The following is a 27,145-nucleotide window of genomic DNA, read 5'->3' on the forward strand; positions in this document are numbered from 1 at the left end:
AATGAGTAAATGAATAACAGAGTGCAGTGAGAGAGAATGAGTGAATCAATAACACAGCGAAGTGATTGAGAATGAGTGAATCAGTAACAGAAGGCAGTGAGTGTGAATAAGTGAATCAGTAAAAGAGTGCAGTGATTGTGAATGTGTGAAGTATTATCAGAGTGCAATGATCGTGAATGAGTGAATCAGTAACAGAGTGTAGTAATTGTGAATGAGTGAATCAGTTACAGAGAGCAGCGATTGTGAATGAGTGAATCAGTAACAGGGTGCAGTGATTGTGAAATGAGTAAATCAGTAACAGATGCAGTGATTATGAATGAGTGAATGTGTAACAGAGAGCAGTGATTGTGAGTGAGTGAATCAGTAACAGAGTGCAGTGAAAGTGAATGAGTGAATCAATAACAGAAGGCAGTGAGTCTGAATCAGTAATAGTGTGCAGTGATTGTAAACAAGTGAATCAGTATCAGAGTGCAGCAATTGTGAATGAGTAAATCAATAACAGGGTGCAGTGATTAAGAATGAGTGAATGTGTAACAGAGGGCAGTGGGAGTGAATGAGTGAATCAGTAACAGAGTGCAGTGATCGTGAATGAGTGAATCAGTACCAGAGTGGAGCGATTGTAAATGAGTGAATCAGTAACAGAGTGCAGAGATGGTGAATGAGTGAATCAGTACGAGAGTGCAGTGATTGTGAATGAGTGAATCTGTAACAGAGTGCGTTGATCCTGAATGTGTGAATCAGTACCAGTGTTCAGTGATTGTAAATGAGTGAATCAGTAACAGAGTGCAGAGATCGTGAATAAGTGAATCAGGAACAGAGAGCAGTGAGTGTGAATAAGTGAATCAGTAACAGAGTGCAGCGATTGTGAATGAGTGAATCAGTAACTAGAGTGCAGTGAGAGTGAATGAGTGAATCAATAACAGAAGGCAGTGAGTGTGAATAAGTGAATCGGTAACAGAGTGCAGTGATTATGAATGAGAAACAGTGTGCTGTGATTGTGCTTGAGTGAATCAGTAATAGTGTGCAGTGATTGTAAACGAGTGAATCATTTTCAGAGTGCAGCAATGGTGAACAAGTGAATCAGTAACGGACTGCATGATTGTGATTGAGTGAATCAGTAACAGACTGCAGTGATTCTGGATGAGTGAATCAGTAACAGAGTGCAGTGAGTGTGAATGAGTAAATCTGTAACAGAGTGCAGTGATCGTGAATGAGTGAATCAGTACCAGAGTGGAGCGATTTTAAATGAGTGAGTCAGTAACAGAGTGCAGAGATCGTGAATGAGTGAATCAGTACCAAAATGCAGAGAGTGTGAATAAGTGAATCAGTAACTGAGCGCAGTGATTGTGAATGATTGATTCAGTAACAGTATTCAGTGATTGCAAATGAGTGAATCAGGAACAGAGTGAAGGGATTGTGAATGAGTGAATCAGTAACAGTAGGCAGTGAGTGTGAATAAGTGAATCAGTAAAAGACTGCAGTGGTTGTGAATGAGTGAAGGATTATCAGAGTGCAATGATCGTGAATGAGTGAATCAGTGACAGAGAGCAGCAATTGTGAATGAGTGAGTCAGTAACAGAGTGCAGTGATTGTGAATGAGTGAATCAGTAACAGACTGCAGTGATTCTGGATGAGTGAATCAATAACAGAGTGCAGTGATTGTGAAGAGTGAGTCAGGAACAGAGAGCATTGAGTGTGAAGAGGGAGTCAGGAACAGAGAGCATTGAGTGTGAATAAGTGAATCAGTAATAGAGTGCAGCGATTGTGAATGAGTGAATCAGTAACAGAGTGCAGAGAGGGTGAATGAGTGAATCAGTAACAGAGTGCAGTGATTGTGGATGAGTGAATCAGTAACAGAAGGCAGTGAGTGTGAATAAGTGAATCAGTAAAAGAGTGCAGTGATTGTGAATGTGTGAAGTATTATCAGAGTACAATGATCGTGAATGAGTGAATCAGTAACAGAGAGCAGCGATTGTGAATGAGTGAGTCAGTAACAGAGTGCAGTAATTGTGAATGAATAAATCAGTAACAGTGTGCTGTGATTATTTTTGAGTGAATCAGTAATAGTGTGCAGTGATTGTAAACGAGTGAATCAGTATCAGAGTGCAGCAATTGTGAATGAGTGAATCAGTAACAGAGTGCAGTGATTGTGAATGAGTGAATCAGTAACAGAGTGCAGTGATTGTGAATGATTGAATGATTATCAGAGTGCAATAAGCGTGACTGTGTAAGTCAGTAACAGAGTACGGTGATTGTTACTGATACACCCATTTACAGTCACAGCACACGTTTACTGATTTACTCAATCACTCTCATTGCACGCTATTAATGATTCACTCATTCACAATCACTGCACTCTGTTGCTGATTCACTCTTTCACTTTCACTGCACACGATTGCTGATTCACTTATTCACTCTCAGTGCTCACTATCACTGATTTACTCATTCACTCTCACTGCACTCTGTTACTGGTTTATTCAGTCACAATTACTGCACACTGTTACTGATTCACTCATTCACTCTCACTGCACTCTGTTACTGATTCACTCATTCATATTCACAGCATCTGTTACTGACACACTAATGCAAAATCACGGCACACTATTACAGGTTTACCCATTCACAATCACTGCACTCTGTGCATCAGTGGATCAGAAACAGAGCAGTGATTGTGAACGAGTGAATCAGTGACAGAGTGACGTAATTGTGGATGAATGAATCAGTAAAAGTGTGCATTGAGTGTGAGTAAGTGAATCAGTTACAGAGTGCAGCGATAGTGAATGAGTGAATCAGTAACAGAGTGCAGTGAGTGTAAATACGTGAATCAGTAACCGAGGGCAGTGATCGCGAATGAGTGAATCAGTACCAGAGTGGAGCGATTGTATATGAGTGAATCAGTAACTGAGTGCAGAGATCGTGAATGAGTGAATCAGTACCAGAGAGCAGTGATTGCGAATGAGTGAATCTGTAACAGAGGGCATTGATCCTGAATGTGTGAATCAGTACCAGCGTTCAGTGATTGTAAATGAGTGAATCAGTAACAGTGTGCAATAAGACGGAATGAGTGAATCAGTAACAGAGTGCAGTGATTGTGAATGAGTGATTCAGTAACAGAATGCAGTGATTGTGAGTGAATCAGTAACAGAATGCAGTGATTGTGAATGATTGAATCAGTAACAGTGTGCAGTGATTGTGAATGAGTGAATCAGTAACTGAGTGCAGTGAGAGTGAGTGAGTGAAACAGTAACACAGTGCAGTGATTGTGAATGAGTGAATCAGTAAAAGTGTGCATTGAGTGTGAATGAGTGAACCAGTAACAATGTGTAGTGATTGTGAATGAATGAATCATTAACAGAGAGCAGTGAGTGTGAATAAGTGAGTCGTGAACAGTGTGCAGTGAATTTGAATGAGTGAATCAGTACCAGAGTGCCATGAGTGGGAATGAGTGAATCAGTAACAGACTGCAGAGAGAGGGAATGAGTGAATCAGTAACACAGTGCAGTGATTGTGAATGAATGAATCAGTAACACAGTGCAGTGATTGTGAATGAGTGAATCAGTAACAGAGAGCAGAGATTGTGAATGAGTGAATCAAAAACAGAATGCTATGATTGTGATTGAGTGAATCAGTACCCGAGTGCAGTGATAGTGAATGAGTGAATCAGTAACAGAGGGCAGTGAGTGTGAATGAGTGAATCAGTAACAGTGTGCAGTGAGACGGAATGAGTGAATCAGTAGTAGAGTGCAGTGATTGTGAATGAGTGAATCAGTAACAGAGTGCAGAGAGCGTGAATGAGTGAATCAGTAGCAGAGTGCATTGATTGTGAATGAGTGAATCAGTAACGGAGTGCAGCGATTGTGAATGATTGAATGATTATCAGAGTGCAGTGAGTGTGAATAAGTGAATCAGTAACACAGTGAAGTGATTGTGACTGAGCCAATCAGTAACAAAAGGCAGTGAGTGTGAATAAGTGAATCAGTAACAGAGTGCATTGAGTGTGAATAAGTGAATCAGTAACAGAACGCAGCGAGTGTGAATGAGTGAAGCAGTAACAGTGTTCAGTGAATGTAAATGAGTGAATCAGTAACAAAGTGCAGCAATTGTGAATGAGTGAATCAGTAAGAGAGTGTAGTGAGAGTGAATGAGTGAATCAGTAACGGAGTGCATTGAGTGTGAATAAGTTAATCAGTATCAGAGTGCAGTGATTGTGAATGAGTGAAGCAGTAACAGTGTTCAGTGATTGTAAATGAGTGAATCAGTAACACAGTGAAGTGATTGTGAATGAGTGAATCAGTAACAGAAGGCAGTGAGTGTGAATAAGTGAATCAGTAAAAGAGTGCAGTGATTATGAATGAGTGAAGGATTATCAGAGTGAAATGATCGTTCCTGAGTGAATCAGTAACAGAGAGCAGCGATTGTGAATGTGTGAATCAGTAACAGTGTGCTGTGATTGTGAATGAGTGAATCAGTAACAGAGTGCAGAGATCGTGAATGAGTGAATCAGTACCAGAGTGCAGAGAGGGTGAATAAGTGAATCAGCAACAGAGTGCAGCAATTGTGAATGAGTGAAGCAGTAACAGTGTTCAGTGATTGTAAATGAGTGAATCAGTAACACAGTGAAGTGATTGTGAATGAGTGAATCAGTAACAGAAGGCAGTGAGTGTGAATAAGTGAATCAGTAAAAGAGTGCAGTGATTGTGAATGAGTGAAGGATTATCAGAGTGCAATGATCTTGAATGAGTGAATCAGTAACAGAGAGCAGCGATTGTGAATCAGTGAGTCAGTAACAGAGTGCAGTGATTGTGAATGAGTGAATCAGTAACAGTGTGCTGTGATTGTGTTTGAGTGAATCAGTAATAGTGTGCAGCGATTGTAAATGAGTGAATCAGTATCAGAGTGCGGCAATTGTGAATGAGTGAAACAGAAACGGACTGCAGTGATTGTGAATGAGTGAATCAGTAACAGAGTGTAGTGAGAGTGAATGAGTGAATCAGTAACGGAGTGCATTGAGTGTGAATAAGTTAATCAGTATCAGAGTGCAGTGATTGTGAATGAGTGAATCTGTAACAGAGTGCAGTGATCGTGAATGAGTGAATCAGTACCAGAGTGCAGCGATTGTAAATGAGTGAATCAGTAACACAGCGAAGTGATTGTGAATGAGTGAATCAGTAACAGAAGGCAGTGAGTGTGAATAAGTGTATCAGTAAAAGAGTGCAGTGATTGTGAATGTGTGAAGTATTATCAGAGTGCAATGATCGTGAATAAGTGAATCAGTAACAGAGTGCAGAGAGCGTGAATGAGTGAATCAGTACCAGAGTGCAGAGAGTGTGAATAAGTGAATCAGTAAGAGAGCGCAGCGATTGTGAATGTGGGATTCAGTAACAGTGTTCAGTGATTGTAAATGACTGAATCAGTAACAGAGTGAAGTGATTGTGAATGAATGAATCAATAACACAGCGAAGTGATTGTGAATGAGTGAATCAGTGACAGAAGGCAGTGAGTGTGAATAAGTGAATCAGTAACAGATGCAGTGATTATGAATGAGTGAATGTGTAACAGAGAGCAGTGATTGTGAGTGAGTGAATCAGTAACAGAGAGCAGCGATTGTGAATGAGTGAATCAGTAACAGGGTGCAGTGATTGTGAATGAGTAAATCAGTAACAGATGCAGTGATTATGAATGAGTGAATGTGTAACAGAGAGCAGTGTGAGTGAATGAGTGAATCAGTAACAGAGTGCAGAGATCGTGAATGAGTGAATCAGGAACAGAGAGCAGTGAGTGTGAATAAGTGAATCAGTAACAGAGTGCAGCGATTGTGAATGAGTGAATCAGTAACTAGAGTGCAGTGTGAGTGAATGAGTGAATCAATAACAGAAGGCAGTGAGTGTGAATAAGTGAATCGGTAACAGAGTGCAGTGATTATGAATGAGAAACAGTGTGCTGTGATTGTGCTTGAGTGAATCAGTAATAGTGTTACAGATTGCAGTGAGTGTGAATGAGTGATTCAGTAACAGTGTGCAGTGAGTGTGAATGAGTGAATCAGTAACAGTGCTGTGATTGTGAATGAGTGAATCAGTAACAGAGTGCAGTGATTGTGACTGAGTGAATCAGTAACAGAGCGCATTCTCTTGCTGATTTAGTCATTCACACTCACTGCACTCTGTTACTGAGTCACTCATTCACAATCATAGCACTCTGTTACTGATTCATTCATTCACAATCACTGCACTCAGTTACTAATTCACTCACTCACAATCACAGCAACACTGTTACTGATTCACTCATTCACATGCACTGCATTCTCTTACTGATTCACTCATTCACAATCACTGCACTCTGTTACCGATTCAGTAATTCACACTCACTGCACTCTGTTACTGATTCATGAGTACACAATCACTGCACTCAATTACTGATTTACTCATTCACGATCACAGCAACACTGCTACTGATTCACTCATTCACAATCATAGCACACTCTTACAGATTCACACATTCACAATCACTGCACTCTGTTACAGATTCACTTGTTCACAATCACTGCACTCTGTGACTGTTTCACTCATTCACTGTCACTGCACTCTGTTACTGATTCACTCATTCACTCTCACTGCATCTGTTATTGATTTACTTGTTCACAATTACTGCACACTGTTACCGATTCACTCATTCACAATCACAACATCCTAATACTGATTCACTCATACACAATCACTGCACACTCTTACTGATTAATTCATTCGCACTCATTGCACATTGTTACTGATTCACTCATTCACAAACACTGCACTGTTACTGAGTCACTCATTCACACTCACTGCACTCTGTTACTGATTCACTCATTCACTCTCACTGCATCTGTTACTGATTTACTTATTCACAATCACTGCGCTCTGTTACTGATTCACTCATTCATAATCACAGCACACTGTTTTCAATTCACTCATTCACACTCACTGCAGTCTGTTACTGATTCACTCATTCACAATGACTGCACTCTGTTACTGATTCACTTATTCACAATCACAACATCCTAATACTGATTCACTCATTCACAATCACTGCACACTCTTACTGATTAACTCATTCGCACTCATTGCACATTGTTACTGATTCACTCATTCACTATCACTGCACTCTGTTACTGATTCACTCATTCAGTCTCACTGCACCCTGTTACTGAGTCACTCATTCACAATCACCGCACTCTGTTACTGATTCGCTTATTCACAATCACTGCACTCTGTTACTTATTCAGTCATTCAAAATCACTGCACTGTGTTACTGTTTCACTCATTCACAATCACTGCACTCTGTTACAGATTCACTCAGTCACAATCACACCACATTGTTACTGATTCACTCATTCACAATCACTGCAGTTTGTTACTGATTCACTCATTCACAATCACAGCGCACTGTTACTGAATCAATCATTCACAATCACCGCACTCTGTTTCTGATTCACTCATTCACACTCACTGCAGTCTGTTACCGATTCACTCATTCACACTCACTGCACTCAGTTACCGATTAACTCATTCACAATCACAACATCCTAATACTGATTCACTCATTCACAAACACTGCACTCTGTTACTGATTCACTCATTCACAATCACTGCAAGTTGTTACAGATTTTCTCATTCACAATCTCTCAACACTTGGACTCATTCACCCTCACTGTACACTGAAAGTGAAAATCAGGAACAGAGTGCAATGATTGTGAATGAGTGAATCAGTAGCAGAGTGCGGCAATTGTGAATGACTGAATCAGTTACAGTTTGCAGTGAGTGTGAATGAGTGATTCAGTAACAGTGTGCAGTGAGTGTGAATGAGTGAATCAGTAACAGAGCACAGTGATTGTGAATGAGTGAATCAGAAAGAGAGTGCATTGAGTGTGAATGAGTGAATCAGAAAGAGAGTGCATTGAGTGTGAATGAGTGAATCAGTAACAGAGTGCAGTGAGTGTGAATGAGTGAATCATTAACAGAGTGCAGTGATTGTGACTGAGTGAATCAGTAAAAGAGCGCATTCTCTTACTGATTCATGTAATTCACACTCACTGAACTCTGTTACTGATTCACGCGTTCACAATCACTGCGATCTGTTACTGATTCATGTATACACAATCACTGCACTCAGTTACTGATTCACTCATTCACAATCGCAGCAACACTGTTACTGAATCACTCATTCATAATCATAGCAAACTCTTACTGATTCACTCATTCACAATCACTACACTCTGTTGCTGATTCACTCATTCACTCTCACGGCACACTGTTACTGATTCAATTATTCACAATCACTGCACTCTGTTACTGATTCACTCATTCACAATCACTGCACTCTATTACTGATTCACTCATTCACAATCACTATAATATGTTACTAATTCACTCATTCTCAATCACGACACTCTTACTGATTCACTCATTCACTCTCACAGAACTCTGTTACTGATTCACTTATTCGCACGCACTGCAGTCTGTTACTGATTCACTCATTCACAGGCACTACACTCTGTTCCTGATTCACTCATTCACTCTCATTGCACACTGTTGCTGATTCGCGCATTTACTCTCACTGCACTCTGTTACAGATTCACTCATTCACACTCACTGCACTCTCTTACATACTCACTCATTCACAATCACTGTAATCTGTTACTGATTCATTCTCAATCACTGCACTCTGTTACTGATTCACTCATTCACATGCACTGTATTCTCTTACTGATTCACACATTCACAATCACTGCACTCTGTTACTGATTCAGTAATTCACACTCACTGCACTCTGTTACTGATACACTCATTCACAATCACTGCGATCTGTTACTGATTCATGTGTACACAATCACTGCACTCAGTTACTGATTTAATCATTCACGATCACAGCAACACTGTTACTGATTCACTCATTCACAATCATAGCACACTCTTACTGATTCACACATTCGCAATCACTGCACTCTGCTACTGATTTACTCATTCACTCTCACGGCACACTGTTACTGACTCAACTATTCACAATCACTGCACTCTGTGACTGTTTCACTCATTCACAATCACGGTGCTCTGTTACTGATTCACTCATTCACTCTCACTGCACTCTGTTACTGATTCATTCATTCACAAGCACTGCACTCTGTTATTGATTCACTCATTCACGATCACTATAATCTGTTACTAATTCACTCATTCTCAATCACGACACTGTTACTGATTCACTCATTCACTCTCACAGAACTCTGTTACTGATTCACTTATTCGCACGCAAGGCACTGCACACTGTTACTGATTCACTCATTCACAATCACTGCGCTCTGTTACTGATTCACTCATTCACAGGCACTGCACTCTGTTCCTGATTCACTCCTTCACTCTCATTGCACACTGTTACTGATTCGCACATTCACTCTCACTACACTCTCTTACATATTCACTCATTCACAATCACTGTAATCTGTTACTGATTCATTCTCAATCACTGCACTCTGTTACTGATTCACTCATTCACTCTCACTGCACTCTGTTACTGATTCACTCATTCACACGCACTGCATTCTCTTACTGATTCACACATTCACAATCACTGCACACTGTTACTGATTGACTCATTCACACTCACTACACTCTCTTACAGATTCACTCATTCACAATTACTGGACTTTATTATTGATTCATTCATTCACAATCACTGTAATCTGTTACTGATTCATTCTCAATCACTGCACTCTGTTACTGATTCACTCATTCACTCTCACTGCACTCTGTAACTGATTGACTCATTCACACTCACTACACTCTCTTACAGATTCACTCATTCACAATTACTGGACTTTATTATTGATTCATTCATTCACAATCACTGTAATCTGTTACTGATTCATTCTCAATCACTGCACTCTGTTACTGATTCACTCATTCACATGCACTGCATTCTCTTACTGATTCACACATTCACAATCACTGCACACTGTTACTGATTCACTCATTCACAATCACTGCGCTCTGTTACTGATTCACTTATTCACACGCACTGCAGTCTGTTACTGATTCACTCATTCACAGTCACTGCGATCTGTTACTGATTCACTCATTCATTCTCATTGTGCAGTGTTACTGATTCGCACATTCACTCTCACTGCACTCTGTTTCTGATTTACTCATTCACTCTCACTGCACACCGTTACTCATTTACTCATTCACAATCACTGCGATCTGTTACTGATTCATGTGTACACAATCACTGCACTCAGTTACTGATTTACTCATTCACGATCACAGCAACACTGTTACTGATTCACTCATTCACAATCATAGCACACTCTTACAGATTCACACATTCACAATCACTGCACTCTGTTACAGATTCACTTGTTCACTCTCACTGCATCTGTTACTGATTTACTTATTCACAATTACTGCACACTGTTACCGATTCATTCATTCACAATCACAACATCCTAATACTGATTCACTCATTCACAAGCACTGCACATTCTTACTGATTAATTCATTCGCACTTATTGCACATTGTTACTGATTCACTCATTCACAATCACTGCACTCTGTTACTGATTTACTCATTCACTCTCACTGCACTCTGTTACTGATTCATTCATTCACAATCACTGCACTCTGTTACTGATTTACTTATTCACAATTACTGCACTCTGTTACTGATTCACTCATTCACGATCATTGCACTCTGTTACTGATTCACTCAATCATATTCACAGCACACTGTTACCGATTCACCCATTCACACTCACTGCACTCAGTTACTGATTCACTCATTCACAATCACAACATCCTAAAACTGATTCACTCATTCACAATCACGGTACACTGTTCCTGATTCACTCATTCCATCTCACCGCACTCTGTTACTGACTCATTCATTCACAATCACTGCACTCTGTTACTGATTTACACATTCACTCTCAATGCACCCTGTTACTGATTCACTCATTCACAATCACTGCACACTGTTACTGACTTTCACATTCAGAGTACAGTGAGAGTGAATGAGTACAAATGTTGAGAGATTGTGAATGAGTGAATCACTAACAGATTGCTGTGATTGTGAATGTAGTGATTGTGACTAATTGAATCAGTAACTGAGTGCAGTGAGAGTGAATGAGTGAATCAGTAACAGAGCGCAGTGATTGTGAATGAGTGAATCAGTAAGAGAGTGCATTGAGTGTGAATGAGTGAATCAGTAACAAAGCGCAATGATTGTGAATGAGTGAATCAGTTACAGATTACATTGAGTGTGAATGAGTGAATCAATAACAGCTCGCAGTGATTGTGAATGAGTGAATCAGAAAGAGAGTGCATTGAGTGTGAATGAGTGAATCAGTAACAGATTGCAGTGATTGTGACTGAGTGAATCAGTAAAAGAGCGCATTCTCTTACTGATTCAGTCATTCACACTCACTGCACTCTGTTACTGATTCACGCATTCACAATCACTGCGATCTGTTACTGATTTATGTGTACACAATCATTGCACTCAGTTACTGATTCACTCATTCAAAATCACAGCAACACTGTTACTGAATCACTCATTCACAATCATAGCAAACTCTTACTGATTCACTCAACAACAATCACTGCACTCTGTTACTGATTCACTCATTCACACTCATTGTAAACTGTTACTGATTCATCCTTTCACAATCACAGCACACTGTTACTGGTTCACTCATTCACGCTTACTGCGCTCTTTTTCTGATTCACTCATTCACAATCTCTGCACTTTGTTACTGATTCACTCATTGACACTCACTGCACTCTCTTACTGATTCACTCATTCACAATCACTGCACTCTCTTACTGATTCACTCATTCACAATCACGGCACACTGTTCCTGATTCACTCATTCACAATCACAGCACTATGTTTCTGATTTTCTCATTCACAATCTCTCAACACTTGGACTCATTCACCCTCACTGTACACTGAATGTGAAAATCAGGAACAGAGTGCAATGATTGTGAATGAGTGAATCAGTAACAGAGTGCAGCAATTGTGAATGACTGAATCAGTTATAGATTGCAGTGAGCGTGAATGAGTGATTCAGTAACAGTGTGCAGTGAGTGTGAATGAGTGAATCAGTAACAGAGCGCAGAGATTGTGAATGAGTGAATCAGTAACAGAGTGCAATGATTGTGACTGAGTGAATCAGTAAAAGAGCGCATTCTCTTACTGATTCAGTCATTCACACTCACTGCACTCTGTTACTGATTCACGCGTTCACAATCACTGCGATCTGTTACTGATTCATGTGTACACAATCACTGCACTCAGTTACTGATTCACTCATTCACAATCACAGCAACACTGTTACTGAATCACTCATTCATAATCATAGCAAACTCTCTTACTGATTCACTCATTCACAATCACTGCACTCTGTTACTGATTCACCCATTCACTCTCACGGCACACTGTTACTGATTCAATTATTTACAATCACTGCACTCTGTGACTGATTCACTCATTCACTCTCACTGCAATCTGTTACTGATTCACTCATTCACAATCACTGCACTCTCTTCATGATTCACTCATTCACAATCACTGCACTCTGTTATTGATTCACTCATTCACAATAACTGCAATCTGTTACTGTTTCACTCATTCACAATCACTGCAATCTGTTACTGATTCACTCATTCACACTCACTGCACTCTCTTAATGATTCACTCATTCACAATCACTGCACTCTGTTATCAATTCACTCATTCACAATCACTGCAATCTGTTACTAATTCACTCATTCACACTCACTGCACTCTCTTACTGATTCACTCATTCACAATCACGGCACACTGTTCCTGATTCACTCATTCCATCTCACCGCACTCTGTTACTGACTCATTCATTCACAATCACTGCACTCTGTTACTGATTCACTCATTCCCTGTCACTGCACGCTGTTACTGATTCACTCATTCACAATCACTGCACACTGTTACTGATTTTCACATTCAGTGTACAGCGAGAGTGAATGAGTACAAGTGTTGAGAGATTATGAATGAATGAATCAGTAACAGAGTGCAGTGAGTGTGAATGAGTGAATCAGTAACAAACTGCAGTGATTATGAATGAGTGAATCAGTAACAATGTGGTGTGATTGTGAATGAGTGAATCAGTAACAGAGTGCAGTGAGAGTGAATGAGTGAAATAGTAACAGAGAGCATTGCGTGTGAATGAGTGAATCAGTAACAGAGTGCATTGCGTGTGAGTAAGTGAATCAGTAACAGAGTGCAGTGGGAGTGAATGAGTGAATCAATAACAGTGTGCTGCAATTGTGAATGAGTGAATCTGTAAGAGAGTGTAGTGAGTGTAAATGTGTGAATCAGTAACAGAGTTACTGAATCACTCATTCACAATCACTGCACTCTGTTACTGATTCACTCATTCATAGTCATGGCACTCTGTTCCTGATTTTCACATTCAGTGTACAGTGAGGGTGAATGAGAACAAGTGTTGAGAGATTGTGAATGAGAAATTCAGTAACAAAGTGCCGTGATTGTGAATGAGTGAATCAGTATGAGTGTGCAGTGAATGTGAATGAGTGAATCTGTAACAGTATGCTCTGATTGTGACTGAGTGAATCATTAACAGAGTGCAGTGATTGTGAATGAGTGAATCAGTCAGAGAGTGCGGTGATTGTGAATGAGTGCATCAGTAACAGTGTGCCGTGATTGTGAATGAGTGAATCAGTAAGAGAGTGCAGTGAGTGTGAATGAGTGAATCAGTAACAGAGTTATTGAATCACTCATTCACAATCACTGCACTCTGTTACTGAATCATCCATTCACAATCTCTGCACTCTGTTACTGATTCATTCTTTCACAGTCACAGCATACTGTTACTGGTTCACTCATTCACAATCAGTGTTTCTGTTACTGATTTTCTTATTCACAATCACTGCACTCTGTTACTGATTCACTCATTCACAATCACGGCACACTGTTCCTGATTCACTCATTCCATCTCCCCGCACTCTGTTACTGACTCATTCATTCACAATCACTGCACTCTGTTACTGATTCACTCATTCCCTTATTACTGCACGCTGTTACTGATTCACTCATTCACAATCACTGCACACTGTTACTGATTTTCACATTCAGTGTACAGCGAGAGTGAATGAGTACAAGTGTTGAGAGATGATGAATGAATGAATCAGTGACAGAGTGCAGTGATTGTGATTGAGTGAATCTGTAACACAGTGCTGTGATTGTGAATGAGTGAATCAGTAACAGAGTGCAGTGAGAGTGAATGAGTGAATCAGCAACAGTGTGCAGTGAGTGTGAATAAGTGAATCAGTAACAGAGGGCAGTGATTATGAATGAGTAAATCAGTAACAGTGTGCAATGAATGTGAATAAGTGAATCAGTAAGAGTGTGCAGTGATTGTGAATGAATGAATCAGTAACAGGATGCTGTGATTGTGAATGAGTGAATCAGTAACTGCGTACAGTGATTATGAATGAGTCAATAAGTAAGAGAGTGCAGTGAGTGTGAATGAGTGAATCAGGAACAGTGCTGCGATTGTGAATGAGTGAATCATTAACAGAGAGCCGTGACTGTGAATGATTGAATCAGTAACAGTGTGCAGTGAGTGTGAATGAGTGAATTAGTAAGAGAGTGCAGTGAGTGTGAATGACTGAATCAGGAACAGTGCTGCGATTGTGAATGAGTGAATCAGTAACAGATCGCAGTGAGTGTGAATGAGTGAATCAGTGACAGAGTGCAGTGATTGTGAATGAATGAATCAGTAATAGAGTGCAGTGATTGTGAATGAGTGTATCAGTAACAGAGTGCAATGATTGTAAACGAGTGAATCAGTAACAGTGTGCAATGAGTGTGAATAAGTGAATCAGTAAGAGTGTGCAGTGATTGTGAATGAATGAATCAGTAACAGGATGCTGTGATGGTGAATGAGTGAATCAGTAACTGAGTGCAGTGAGTGTGAATGAGTGAATCTGGAACAGTGCTGCAATTGTGAATGAGTGCATCAGTAACAGAGTGCAGTGATTGTGTATAAATGACTCAGTAACAGAGTGCAGTGATTGTGAATGAATGATTCAGTAACTCTGTTACTGATTCACTCATTCACACTCACGGCAGTCTCTTACTGATTCACTCATTCACAATCGCTGCACTCTGGTACTGATTCACTCATTCACAATCACTGCACTCTGTTACTGATTCACTCATTCACAATCACGGCACACTGTTCCTGATTCACTCATTCCATCTCACTGCACTCTGTTACTGACTCATTCATTCACAATCACTGCACTCTGTTACTGATTCACTCATTCACAATCACTGCACACTGTTACTGATTTTCACATTCAGTGTACAGCGAGAGTGAATGAGTACAAGTGTTGAGAGATTATGAATGAATGAATCAGTAACAGAGCGCAGTGAGTGTGAATGAGTGAATCAGTAACAAACTGCAGTGATTATGAATGAGTGAATCAGTAACAATGTGGTGTGATTGTGATTGAGTGAATCTGTAACGGAGTGCTGTGATTGTGAATGAGTGAATCAGTAACAGAGTGCAGTGAGAGTGAATGAGTGAATCAGTAACAGAGTGCAGTGAGAGTGAATGAGTGAATCAGTAACAGTGTGCTGTAATTGTGAATGAGTGAATCTGTAAGAGAGTGTAGTGAGTGTGAATGTGTGAATCAGTAACAGAGTTACTGAATCACTCATTCACAATCACTGCACTCTGTTACTGATTCACTCATTCATAGTCATTGCACTCTGTTCCTGATTTTCACATTCAGTGTACAGTGAGGGTGAATGAGAACAAGTGTTGAGAGATTGTGAATGAGAAATTCAGTAACAAAGTGCCATGATTGTGAATGAGTGAATCAGTATGAGTGTGCAGTGAATGTGAATGAGTGAATCTGTAACAGTATGCTCTGATTGTGACTGAGTGAATCAGTAACAGTGTGCAGAGATTGTGAAAGGATGATTCAGTAACAGAGTGCAGTGATTGTAAATGAGTGATTCAGTAACAGTGTGCCGTGATTGTGAATGAGTGAATCAGTAACAGAGTGCAGTAAGAGTGAATGAGTGAATCAGTAACAGAGTGCAGTGATTGTGAATGAGTGATTCAGTAACTCTGTTACTGATTCACTCATTCACACTCACTGCACTCTCTTACTGATTCACTCATTCACTCTTACTGCACTCTGTTACTGATTCACTCATTCACAATCACGGCACACTGTTACTGATTCACTCTTTCACAGTCACAGCATACTGTTACTGGTTCACTCATTCATTCTCATTGCACACTGTTACTGGTTCACTCATTCACAATCACTGCATCTGTTACTGGTTTTCTCATTCACAATCACCGCACTCTGTTACTGATTCACTCATTCACAATCTCTGCACTCTGTTACTGATTCACTCAGTCACAATCACCGCACTCTGTTACTGATTCACTCATTCACAATCACTGCACTCTGTTACTGATTCACTCATTCACAATCACTGCTCTCTATTACACATTCACTCATTCACAATCACTGCACTCTGTTAATGATTCACTCATTCACCATCGCAGCACTGTTCCTGATTCACTCATTCACTATCACTGCACTCTGTTACTGAATCATCCATTCATAATCACTGCGCTCTGTTATTGATTCACTCTTTCACTCTCTGTGCACGGTCTCGCTCATTTACTCATTCACACTCACTGCACACTGTTCCTGATTCATTCAATCACACTTTCTCTGATTCACTCATTCACACTCACTGCACACTGTTACTGATTCAGTCATTCACAATCACTGCACACTGTTACTGATTCACTCATTCAGTCTCAATGCACTCTATTACTGGTTTACTCTATCATTATCACTGTACTCTGTTCCAGACTGACCCATTCACACATTACCCGATTCACAATTTGTGAAATAGATCACACAGTTTACTTTTGTCAACACCATTGCCTTCCTAGTAGGTTAGAGCTCCTAAATCAGTTCCATCAAATGCAAGCAAATATGAATTTTCACAACTGACTTCTACTGATTGCCAGTCAACTCTGCAGGAGTCCCTTTCAGTTTCGAAGTTACAGGTCAAATTCCTTGTGTTAAAATAAATGTCAAATTGAAATTCCCGCTTGACTGTATCTCTGTGTTAAACCTGCTCTGTGTCATGTCTCTCAGTGCTTGATACACAGGAGAGTAACTAATCTGATTACAGGAACTGAATATATTTCTGGAACTTTGTCAATCAAATGAATGAAACGGCATATTTCTGGATAAGAGGTGAACTCACCTGGGATCTAGGGTGTTCTAGCCAGATCGATAGAGAACAGGTTGGGCAACAGGACACAGAGAGTAGTCATGGAAGGGAGCTCCGCTAAATGAAGACCCATGACCAGTTGTGTCCCACGGGGATCCGTGCTGGGACTACTGTTGTTTGTGGTATACATAAGTGATTTGGAGGAAGGTGTAGGCTGCCTCATTAGCAAGTTTGCAGTAGAAGATAGTGAAGGGGACTGTCAGAGAATGCTGCAGATTAGAGATAGATTGGAGAGTTGGGCAGAGAGATGGCAGATGGAGTTCAATCTGGGCAAATGAGAGGTGATGCATTTTGAAAGATGCAATTCCAGAGCGAACTATACAGTAAATGGAGAAGTTCTGGGGAAAACTGATATACAGAGAGATCTAGGTGTTCAGGACCATTGTGCCCTGAAGGTGGCAACGCAGGTCAGTAGGATCGTCAAGAAGGCATACGGCATGCTTTCCTTCATTGGACGAGGTACTGAGTACAAGAGTTGGCAGTCATGTTACAATTGCATAAGTCTTTGGTTCAGCCACATTTGGAATACTGCGTACAGTTTTGGTCGCCACATTACTAAAAGGATGTGAATGCTTTGGAGAGGGTGCAGAGGAGGTTTGCCAGGATGTAGCGTGTATTGAAGGATGCTAGCTAGGAGGAGAGGTTGAGTAGACTAGTATTATTTTCATTGGAAAGAAGGCAGTTGAGGGGGACCCGATTGAGGCCTACAAAATCGTGAGAGGTGTAGACAGGGTGGATAGCAAGAAACTTTTTCCCAGCGCCTCGGACTCAATTACTCAGGGTGTCATGAGTTCAGAGTGAGAGGGGAAAAGTTTAGGGGAGATATACATGGAAAGTTCTTTACGTAGAGGGTGGAAGGTGCCTGGAATGTGTTGGCAGCTGAGGTAGTAGGGTTGGCAACAATAGCATCATCTAAGATGTATCCTAGGCAGATACATGAATGGTCAGGGAGTAGAGAGATACAGATCCTTAGAACATAGGCGGCAGGTTTAGATAGAGGATCTGGATCGGCACAGGCTTGGAAGGCCAAAAGACCTGTTCTTGTGCTGTGATAATCTTTGTTCTTATGCTTGAAACGTCGATTCTCCTGCTCCTCAGATGCTGCCTGACTAGCTGTGCTTTTCCAGCACCACGCTTTTTGACAGCACACTGTAGAAGTCTGTTTGAAGGAAGGCATGGTCAGTGTTGAGTAGATGGAGGAAACTCTAAACCCCAGCTCACAGATGATATATAGAGGTAGGAAGCAGTAGCAGGAATCTCTGAATGTGAGCATTTTCACGTCTTCAGTGCGATGCCTCGCTGCTTGTGAGAGATATTTATGGAAATTGGGACCGGACTTGCTGATCTTGGGTTATTTTGCCTGGTAATATTTCCATTCCCTTTATTGCTGAACCGTTGGGATATTCCACCACCACACGTGTACTCGCAATTTGCAAGTTACTGTGCAAATTCATTCTCTACGCATCAGAGATATCTAAATTATAAATGACCAAATGTCCCAAAATAAAAAATGGCTGATTCTGAAATGAATGGGAATTTTCTTCAGCTTGAGATTGGCTCACTGGCAACACCACAGATTTGCCTTCATAGGGAGGTACAGTGTTATTCAAGATTCACCGTTTGTATCATCTCTGAGGGCATTCAGGATCACTGTCAATGATCTGTGAGGAAATTCAGAATTTCTATAATTCACAAGGAAATTTGGGATCTGTATATGCTGAGGAAATTCAGGGTTGACGTGTGCTTAATTCTTGAGAATACAAAGAGAGGAATGTTGGAGCAATGTTACTCTGTTCACCTGTTTAAGCGTGCCCTACCTTACACAGTTTCAGCAAGATTTCCCCACTGTTATACTGTAACCCTCTTGAAATAAGGGTCAACATTCCCTTAGCCTTCCTGATTACTTGCTGCACCTGTGTACTCACTTTCTGTGTTTGATGAACAAGTCTCTTGCAGCTTTCCACAGTTTTCCGCCATTTAAATAATACCCTGCACTTTTGTTCCCCCTTCCAAACTGAACAGCTTCCCATTTTCCCACTTTATACTTCATTTGCCCAGTTTCTGCCCAGTACTTAACCAATCAATATGGCAGATTTGGTGATGGCCTCAACTCTCAAGACACTTGACCTCTCATCTATCAAAAATCAATGGAATTTAGCCAAAATAAGTTCAACAGTCCAGCTTCCATGTCCTTCTGATAGGAAGATTCCATACTTGAGTGACTCTCTGAGAGAGAAAAACAATTCTCTTTGTCTCTGTCCTAAAAGGTGTTTACAATTGACATAGATGTTTTAGAATCGGGGACCAAGTGTAGTATGTCAACGTTCACAGATGACACTAAGATGAGTGGTAGAGCAAGTGTGCAGAGGACACTGAAAATCTCTGGAGGGGATATAGAGAGGAACCTCAATCATCTGAATATCAATTATCCAAATATTGGATTATCGGAAGGAGATCTTGAGGTCCTGATAGAAACATTATATCAAAGAGGTGTTTCCAACACTGATTCCAACTTTGTTTACAATGATTCAACACTTACTGAAATGCTGCTGAGAACCGTCCTAGACATTGATGGGAGCCCAGGCACTGTCTCCAGATGAATGACCGCCCGCCCTCTCTTTTCCCACACTTTCCCTGGAGTTCTACACAGAGGTGTACCCTACACCCGCCTTCCCCCAGATAATCTCTTCAACATTGTGAAGTACAGGGCAGAATGGAAACTTCTCAAAAGGTTGCAGTAAAAAGTTGTGTAAGTGTGTGTGTGTGTGTGTGTGTGTGTGTCTTTGTGGGTGTGTGTCTGTGTGTGTGTGTCTGTGTGCGTGTCTGTGCGTGCGTGTCTGTGTGTGTGTATATCTGCGTGTGTGTATGCCTGTGTGTGTGTGTCTCTGTGAGCGTGCGTGTGTGTGTCTGTGTGTGTGTGTGTCTGTGTGTATGTCTGTGTGTGCGTGTGTGTGTGTCTGTGTCTGTGTGTGTGTCTGTGTGTGTGTATGTGTGTGTGTGTCTGTGTGTGTGTGTCTGTGTGTGTGTCTGTGTGTGCGTGTGTGTGTGTCTGTGTGTGTGTATGTGTGTGTGTCTGTGTGTGTGTGTGCGTGCCTGTGTGTGTATGTGTGTGTGCGTGTGCGTGTGTGTGTGTCTGTGTGTGCATGTGTGTCTGTGTGTCTGTGTATGTTTGTGTACGTGTCTGTGTGTGTGTGTATGTCTGTGTGTGCGTGTCTGTGTGTGTGCGTGTCTGTGTGTGTGTGTGTCTGTGTGTGTGTGTCTGTGTGTGCGTGTGTGTGTCTGTGTGTCTGTGTCTGTGTGTCTGTGTGTGTCTGTGTGTGTGCGTGTGTCTGTGTGTGTGTGTGTGTGTGTGTGTGCGCGCTATTTGGAGACTCACCCCCTAAAGGCAGCAGCAGTCTTGCTGTTGGTGTCCAGTCTGCCAGAAGGCAGACAGGGCGGACAAGGCAGAAGGTGGGTGGAGGTGGACAGGGGGTGAGATTGAAGGGGTTTGGGGGTGAATAGGGGGGGAATGGAAGTGGATTGGGGTGGGGTGGGGTTGGATGCAAGGTGGGGTTGGGGGTGTGGAAGGCAATGGGGTTAGTCGTGGTTAGAGGTGCACATGGGGGCAGAGGTGGGGGCGCACAGTGAGATGGGGCACACAGGGGACAGGGATTGGGGTAGACAGGGGGTGGTGTTGGACAGGGTTGGGGATGCGGCCTGGGGGCAGGGGCTCGTGCACGGTGTGCTGCTGTCTAGTCTATTGGACGGGGAGCAGACTTAGAAAGTGCTCGCTGTGTCAAATACCATTGTACTGATGGCTTCAGCAATGCTGCAGGTCCCTTACACTCAAGTGTATGTCTCTGCTCAGAAACAAACCCTGAGACAGAGAGAGGGAGCAAGGCAGGCAGAGCAAGGAAAAAGGAAAGTTCAGAAAATGCCAAGCCCCAGAGGAGAGGTATTGAATCAATTAACCGAATATTAAATTATGCGAACGAAATAGTGCCCACCCATCTCGTTCTGATAATCGAGGTTCCTCTGTAAATAGGTTAAGTGAGTGGGCAAGGATCTGGCAGATAGAGTACAATGTTTTTAAATGCATGGTCATCCATTTTGGTCAGAATAACAGCAAAATGGAGTATTATTTAAATTGTGAAAAGTTGCAGCGTGCTGCTGTGCAGAGGGACCTGGCTGACCTTGTGCAAGAATCACAGAAGGTTGATTTGCAGGTACAGCAGGTAATTGAGAAGGTAAATTGAACATTGTCCTTAATTGTTAGAGGGACTTTAAACACAGGGAGGTTATGTTGCAGTTGTATGGGGTGCTGGTTTGGCCACACCTGGAATACTGTGCACAGTTTTGGTCTCCGTGATTGAGAAAGGATGTACTGGCGCTGGAGGGGGTGCAGGGTGAGGTTCACTAGGTTGGTTCCAGAATTGAAATGGTTGCCTTAGGTGGAGAGATTGAGTAGACTGGGACTATACTCATTGGAATTTAGAAGAATGAAGGGGGATCTTATTGAAACATATAAAATTATGAAGGGAATGGATAAGATAGAAGTAGAGAGATGTTTCCACTGGTGGGTGAAACTAGAACTAGGGGGCATTGCCTCAAAATAAGGGGGACCAGATTCAGGACTGAGTTGAGGAGGAACTTCTTCACCCAAAGGGTTGTGAATCTGTGGAATTCCCTGCCCATTGACGCAGCTGAGGGTACGTTGTTGGATGTTTTCAAGGTAAAGACGGGTAAATTTTTGAACAGTAATGGAATTAAAGGATATGGTGAGAGGTTGGGTAAGTGGAGCTGAGTACACAAAAAGATCAACCATGATCTAATTGAATGGCGGAGCAGGCTCAAGGGGCCAGATGGCGTTCTCCTAGTTCTTATGTCCTTATGTTATGTTTTCATCCTTTGCCTGTGTCTCCCAGTTTTACCATCCCACAAGACCATGTCGATAATAGGACCAAGAGAAGCACTTTTATAAATTAAATTGTATTGATAGATCGGGAAACAGCTGACTTCTTGTGACAACAGGAGTTGCAGACCAAATCTGAAACTGCTTTGTCGGAGCAGAAAAGTAGAAAGAGAGGCAACATTCTTTGTATTATCATTGCTACACTTTGAGGTTCCATTTAAGATTAATCTTTCCTGCCAGCAACATGCTGCTCATGAGATGATAGGCAAAAAAAAAATGAAAAGGCATTCGGATCCAAAATCTAAATATTGGACAAAGATTGCAACTGTCTGAGTGAATGGGTTAATTTGAGGTCGTCTCCCTGTTATCTCAGTCAGTCATTAGGTACATCAAAACACAAAGACTTGCAATTGCACTGACTCGCTGGCATTTAATTTGATAAATTAGCTCAGTCCTGTACCCCTAGTGTGCGATGGGGAGTTAACCCAATGAATATTCATTCCATTGGAGAAGGTTCATGCGACATTATAAGTTGTTTCATGGTTTACAGCATCAATAAATCATGAAGTGAGGTGGTTTTTCTCATCAAAATGAGGGATGCCACTGGTAATGAATGAAGTAGGTTTTCTCTATTCTTGTATCAGACACTCCTGGGCCAGCTAGACTGTCAGGAAGGATCCAAAGAATCAGCCTCTGCTGTTGTTCAATTCGCCTGAACTCAAACCTACTGCAGCAATATTCGAATTTAGTTTTATTCTCATGTAGCCTGAAATGAGTGACATCAAATTCTATCTTTGAGATTACAGCACCTGATCTTTGAACTTTGTAATTCTGTTGACTCCTTCCATCCAGTCAAAATGTGGAAGACAGGTAATCCCTTTGGCAGAGATTCAAAGCTGGCTTTCCGAAAAGAGTGACAGGGATGAGCCTGACAATGAATTACAAAGGCAGACCCGTGCTGCTATCGTGAACACACCTCGTGGGTATCACTGTGAACAAGCCTGACAGCTGAATTGACCTGTCATTGTAATCTTCAGTTGTCAAAATGGTAGCTCAAAGCCATTGTTGAACCACCAGAATGAGTAAATGCCTGCATAATATGTTCAGAACACTGTTTGTAGTTTGGCAGATACATAGGTATTGCATGTGTATAGCATTCCTCTGTTCACAGCCTTGAATGCAATTGTTGACCTTCAGTCAGAGTAACAATGTAGAATACAACTGCAATAAGTGAGTTTAGATCAGAGTGGTGCTGGAAAAGCACAGCAGGTCAGGCAGCATCCAAGGAGCAGGAAAATCGATGTTTCGGGCAAAGAGGCAGGGAGCCTCCAAGGTGGAGAGATAAATGGGGGGGGGGGGGGAATGAGGGGTGGGGCTGGGGAGAAGGCAGCAAAGAGTACAATGGGTGAATAGGGATGGGGATGGAGGTGATACCTGCCTATCCTACCTGCCAACCTCTCTTCCCGCCTGTCCAGTCCACCCTCCTCTCTGACATATCACCTCCATCCCCACCCCCATTCACCTATTGTACTCTTTGCTACCTTCTCCCCCGCCCCCCCCCCCCCACCCCATTTATCTCTCCATCCTGGAGGCTTCCTGCCTCTATTCCTGATGAATAGCTTTTGCCTGAAATGCCGATTTTCCTGCTCCTCAGATGCTGCCTGACCTGATGTGCTTTTCCAGCACCACTCTGATCTAGATTCTGGTTTCCAGCATCTGCAGTCCTCACTTTTGCTTAGTTGCAATAAGTGAGTAGGTAGTGGTAATATCACTGGGCCAGCAATCTAGACCCCTCCTGCTAAAATTCTGGGGTCACGGGTTCAAGTCCCTCCAGACAAGATGGTGAAGTTTGAACTTAGTAAGATTGTGTTCAATGGTAACTTTCAAAAGAGAGTTGGATATTCACTTGGGAAGGGATCAACAGGACTGATGGCAAGAAAACAGCGGAGTTGGACTGTTGGGAGATTTCTTTCAATGGGACGAATGTGTGAAACCATTCTCCTCATTTCACACCAAATGCATCATAAATAACGGGGGGATATAGAATGGAAATTGATTCTGATGTGCAACTTGCTGTACCAGCCACCAGAAACTCTGCAACACAAGGATAATATTTTGGTACTTATGCCAACTTTACTCTTCACTTTTTGTGTGTGTCACTTCATAGTTCCCCAATTGTTCAGCTTGGCGGAAGCTGCTGATGGATTCAGCTGACCTTTCAAAGAGTATTTTAGTCCCCCTATGTTCACCATCCCTTTCAATTTAACTTTATCAGCAACAGAAGCTTGAGGGGGACATCTGATTGAGGTGTACAAGGTTACAAGAGGCATGGACAGGGTGGATAGAAAGCACGTGTTCCCTTAGATGAAGGGGACACTCAAAGTGAAAGGTAGGGGATTTGAGGAAAAATGTTTTCACCCAGAAAATAGTAGGAAACCTCACAACCTTTAAAAAGTATTTGGATGAACACTTGAAGTGTCATAACAGATAAGGCTAAGTGCTGACTGCAGGAATGTGGGGCTGTTGTGTATTTTTGGCAGTATACATACGAGGAACCTTTTATGTACTGGATGATTCTATGATTCTTACCTGCTCCAGCCACAAGATTGCTGCCTGCACATGTGGAACTATCATAAGAAGCTGTCCCCCTGGAAATGGTGGGAGCTTGCATTCTGGCCCTTGATTCACTTTCCCTCCTGCTGTCCTGTCGCTACTTTTTCTGGTTTCAGATTCGTAGGACTGTGTTCCACAGGAAAAGGCCATTTGACCTGTCAAACCTCTTTCAAAGAGTGATTCCATAGGCCCTCACTGTCTCTCTCTGCTTTTTAGCTGCAGCTTTGCTAGTTTTATACTCACACAACTCAGCATGATATGGAGAGTCATTGCAGTAAACAAGCGAGAGATACCCAGAAATAATTATGTACGATGATTGAGAGATAATATGTAGAAAAGAACTTTTAATTCACTGATGTTTACATACACACATGTAGACACACAGACAGATGCACACTCTGTCTCTCTCTCTCACACGCACACTCCCTCTCTCTCTTTCTCTCCCTCCCACTCTCTCATTTACACATATACGCCATATTCTCCCTTATTCTAGCACAAACACCCACACTGACACACTTTCTCACATTCTCTCATGCACTCATTCTCACACAGACTCACACTCACACATACATACATTTTCACACACACACACACACTCATTCTCACATACTCTCTCACCATATACAAACGCACACTCACACTCACACACACCTGCTCTCTCTCATACTCTCACTCTCACACACACACACTCACTCAATCACACACACTAATACACATAAACACTGTCTCTCACAGACATACACACTCATATTCACACACACAAGCACACTGAAACACACACAAACACTGAAACACGCACACACAAACACGTACAAGCACCAATACAGACATACATATATAAACATTCATGGCAACACACATACAGACAGATACAGACATGCATTCGGACACAGGCATACTACAAGACACAGAGACACACAAATGACCCATGCACAGGTGTAGAAAGACATGTATATATAAATTCACATGCAGATACACACACACACAGAGACAGAGATTTACTCACAGTGTTCTACATGCTTTTCCCCAAAGCCATGACCTATATTTTCTTCCTAGCTAGTATTTCTCTTCATTGTGTGATCTGATGAGATTACTGGGAATGTTTTCCTAATGGCTTTGGTAATTCAGTCTTTTATCTACTTGTGTGCTATTAATGAAAATCAGTGTTGAGCTGCCGCTGATGGACTCAATCATTCTTCTGCTTCTCTCTAGAGTGACTGCTCAAGTGACAGTGATAGCGAAGACAACTTTATTATGATCCCTCCACGTGACCACCTGGGTCTGGCCATCTTCTCTATGCTGTGCTGTTTCTGGCCTCTGGGGATTGCTGCTTTCTACTTCTCCCAAGGGGTAAGACATGTACGGTTTTGTTTTATCATATGACCATCAGGCAGGACGATATAGGCATTTGTGTGTGCGTGCAGATGTCTATATTCACAGATGTGTATTGTGAGTATGTGTGCATGTACGTGTGTGTGTGTGTCTTTGTGTCTGTGTACCTGTGTTTGTGCTTATGTGTCTGTGTGTATATCTGTGTATGTGTGACTGTGTACCTGTCTGTGTATGTGTGTCTGTGTGTGTGTCTGTATCTGTGTGTGCCTTTCTGTGTATCTGTGTGTGTGTCTGTGTACCTGTGCGTGTTTGTGTGTATGTGTCTGTTTGTCTGTGTGCCTGTGTATCTGTGTCTGTGCATGTGTCTGTCTGTGTATCTGTGTGTGTTTGTGTGTATATGTTTGTGTGTCTGTGTGTGTGCATGTGTCTGTGCGGGTGTCTGTGTATATCTGTGTATGTGTTTGTGTCTGTGTGCATATATGTGTGTGTGTCTGTGTGTGTGCGAGAGAGAGAGAGACAGAGTCTATGTGTGTATCTCTGTGTGTGTACGTCATTCTTGAGCATGCATTTATGTCATGATGAACAAGTTGCAACAATCATGCTGTTTGCTGAGTATTGATGGAAGGAGATGCGTAAATGGAAGAATTGGCACATTAGCAGGAGATTAAACAGTCCAGATCCTATCAGAAATGTTCTTGCACCTCTTCCATGTAGCCTAACATTATTGCTGTTATTCAAATACACAGAGATAGGCAGCACTTCAATACTCACCTAAACAGCAGCCCCACATAGAGGGTGGTGTTGTATGAGCAGTCCTCACTGCATATGACTCTGCTGCAAGAGGCTGCCTGCACTAATGGGAATTATTGGTATTGGGGTCGATTTGCTGCAACCATCCTCTGTTCAGGTAAGGATCTACAAGGTGTAAATAAAAACCCAAAACCC

The 27,145-nt window shown here is 41.7% G+C and overlaps 1 protein-coding gene across 1 annotated transcript in view; it reads left to right on the forward strand.

Annotated features, from left to right (window-relative positions):
* Positions 1-27,145, forward strand: part of syndig1l (synapse differentiation inducing 1-like) — a 226,750-nt gene that overhangs the window by 106,470 nt on the left and 93,135 nt on the right. Inside the window, exon 2 of the mRNA XM_060828566.1 lies at positions 26,081-26,218. Coding sequence (XP_060684549.1) covers positions 26,081-26,218 — 138 coding nt within the window. The remainder of the gene's footprint in view (positions 1-26,080; positions 26,219-27,145) is intronic.

The sequence above is a fragment of the Hemiscyllium ocellatum genome, chromosome 8 (assembly GCF_020745735.1).
Source record: "Hemiscyllium ocellatum isolate sHemOce1 chromosome 8, sHemOce1.pat.X.cur, whole genome shotgun sequence".
Classification (NCBI taxonomy): Eukaryota; Metazoa; Chordata; class Chondrichthyes; order Orectolobiformes; family Hemiscylliidae; genus Hemiscyllium; species Hemiscyllium ocellatum.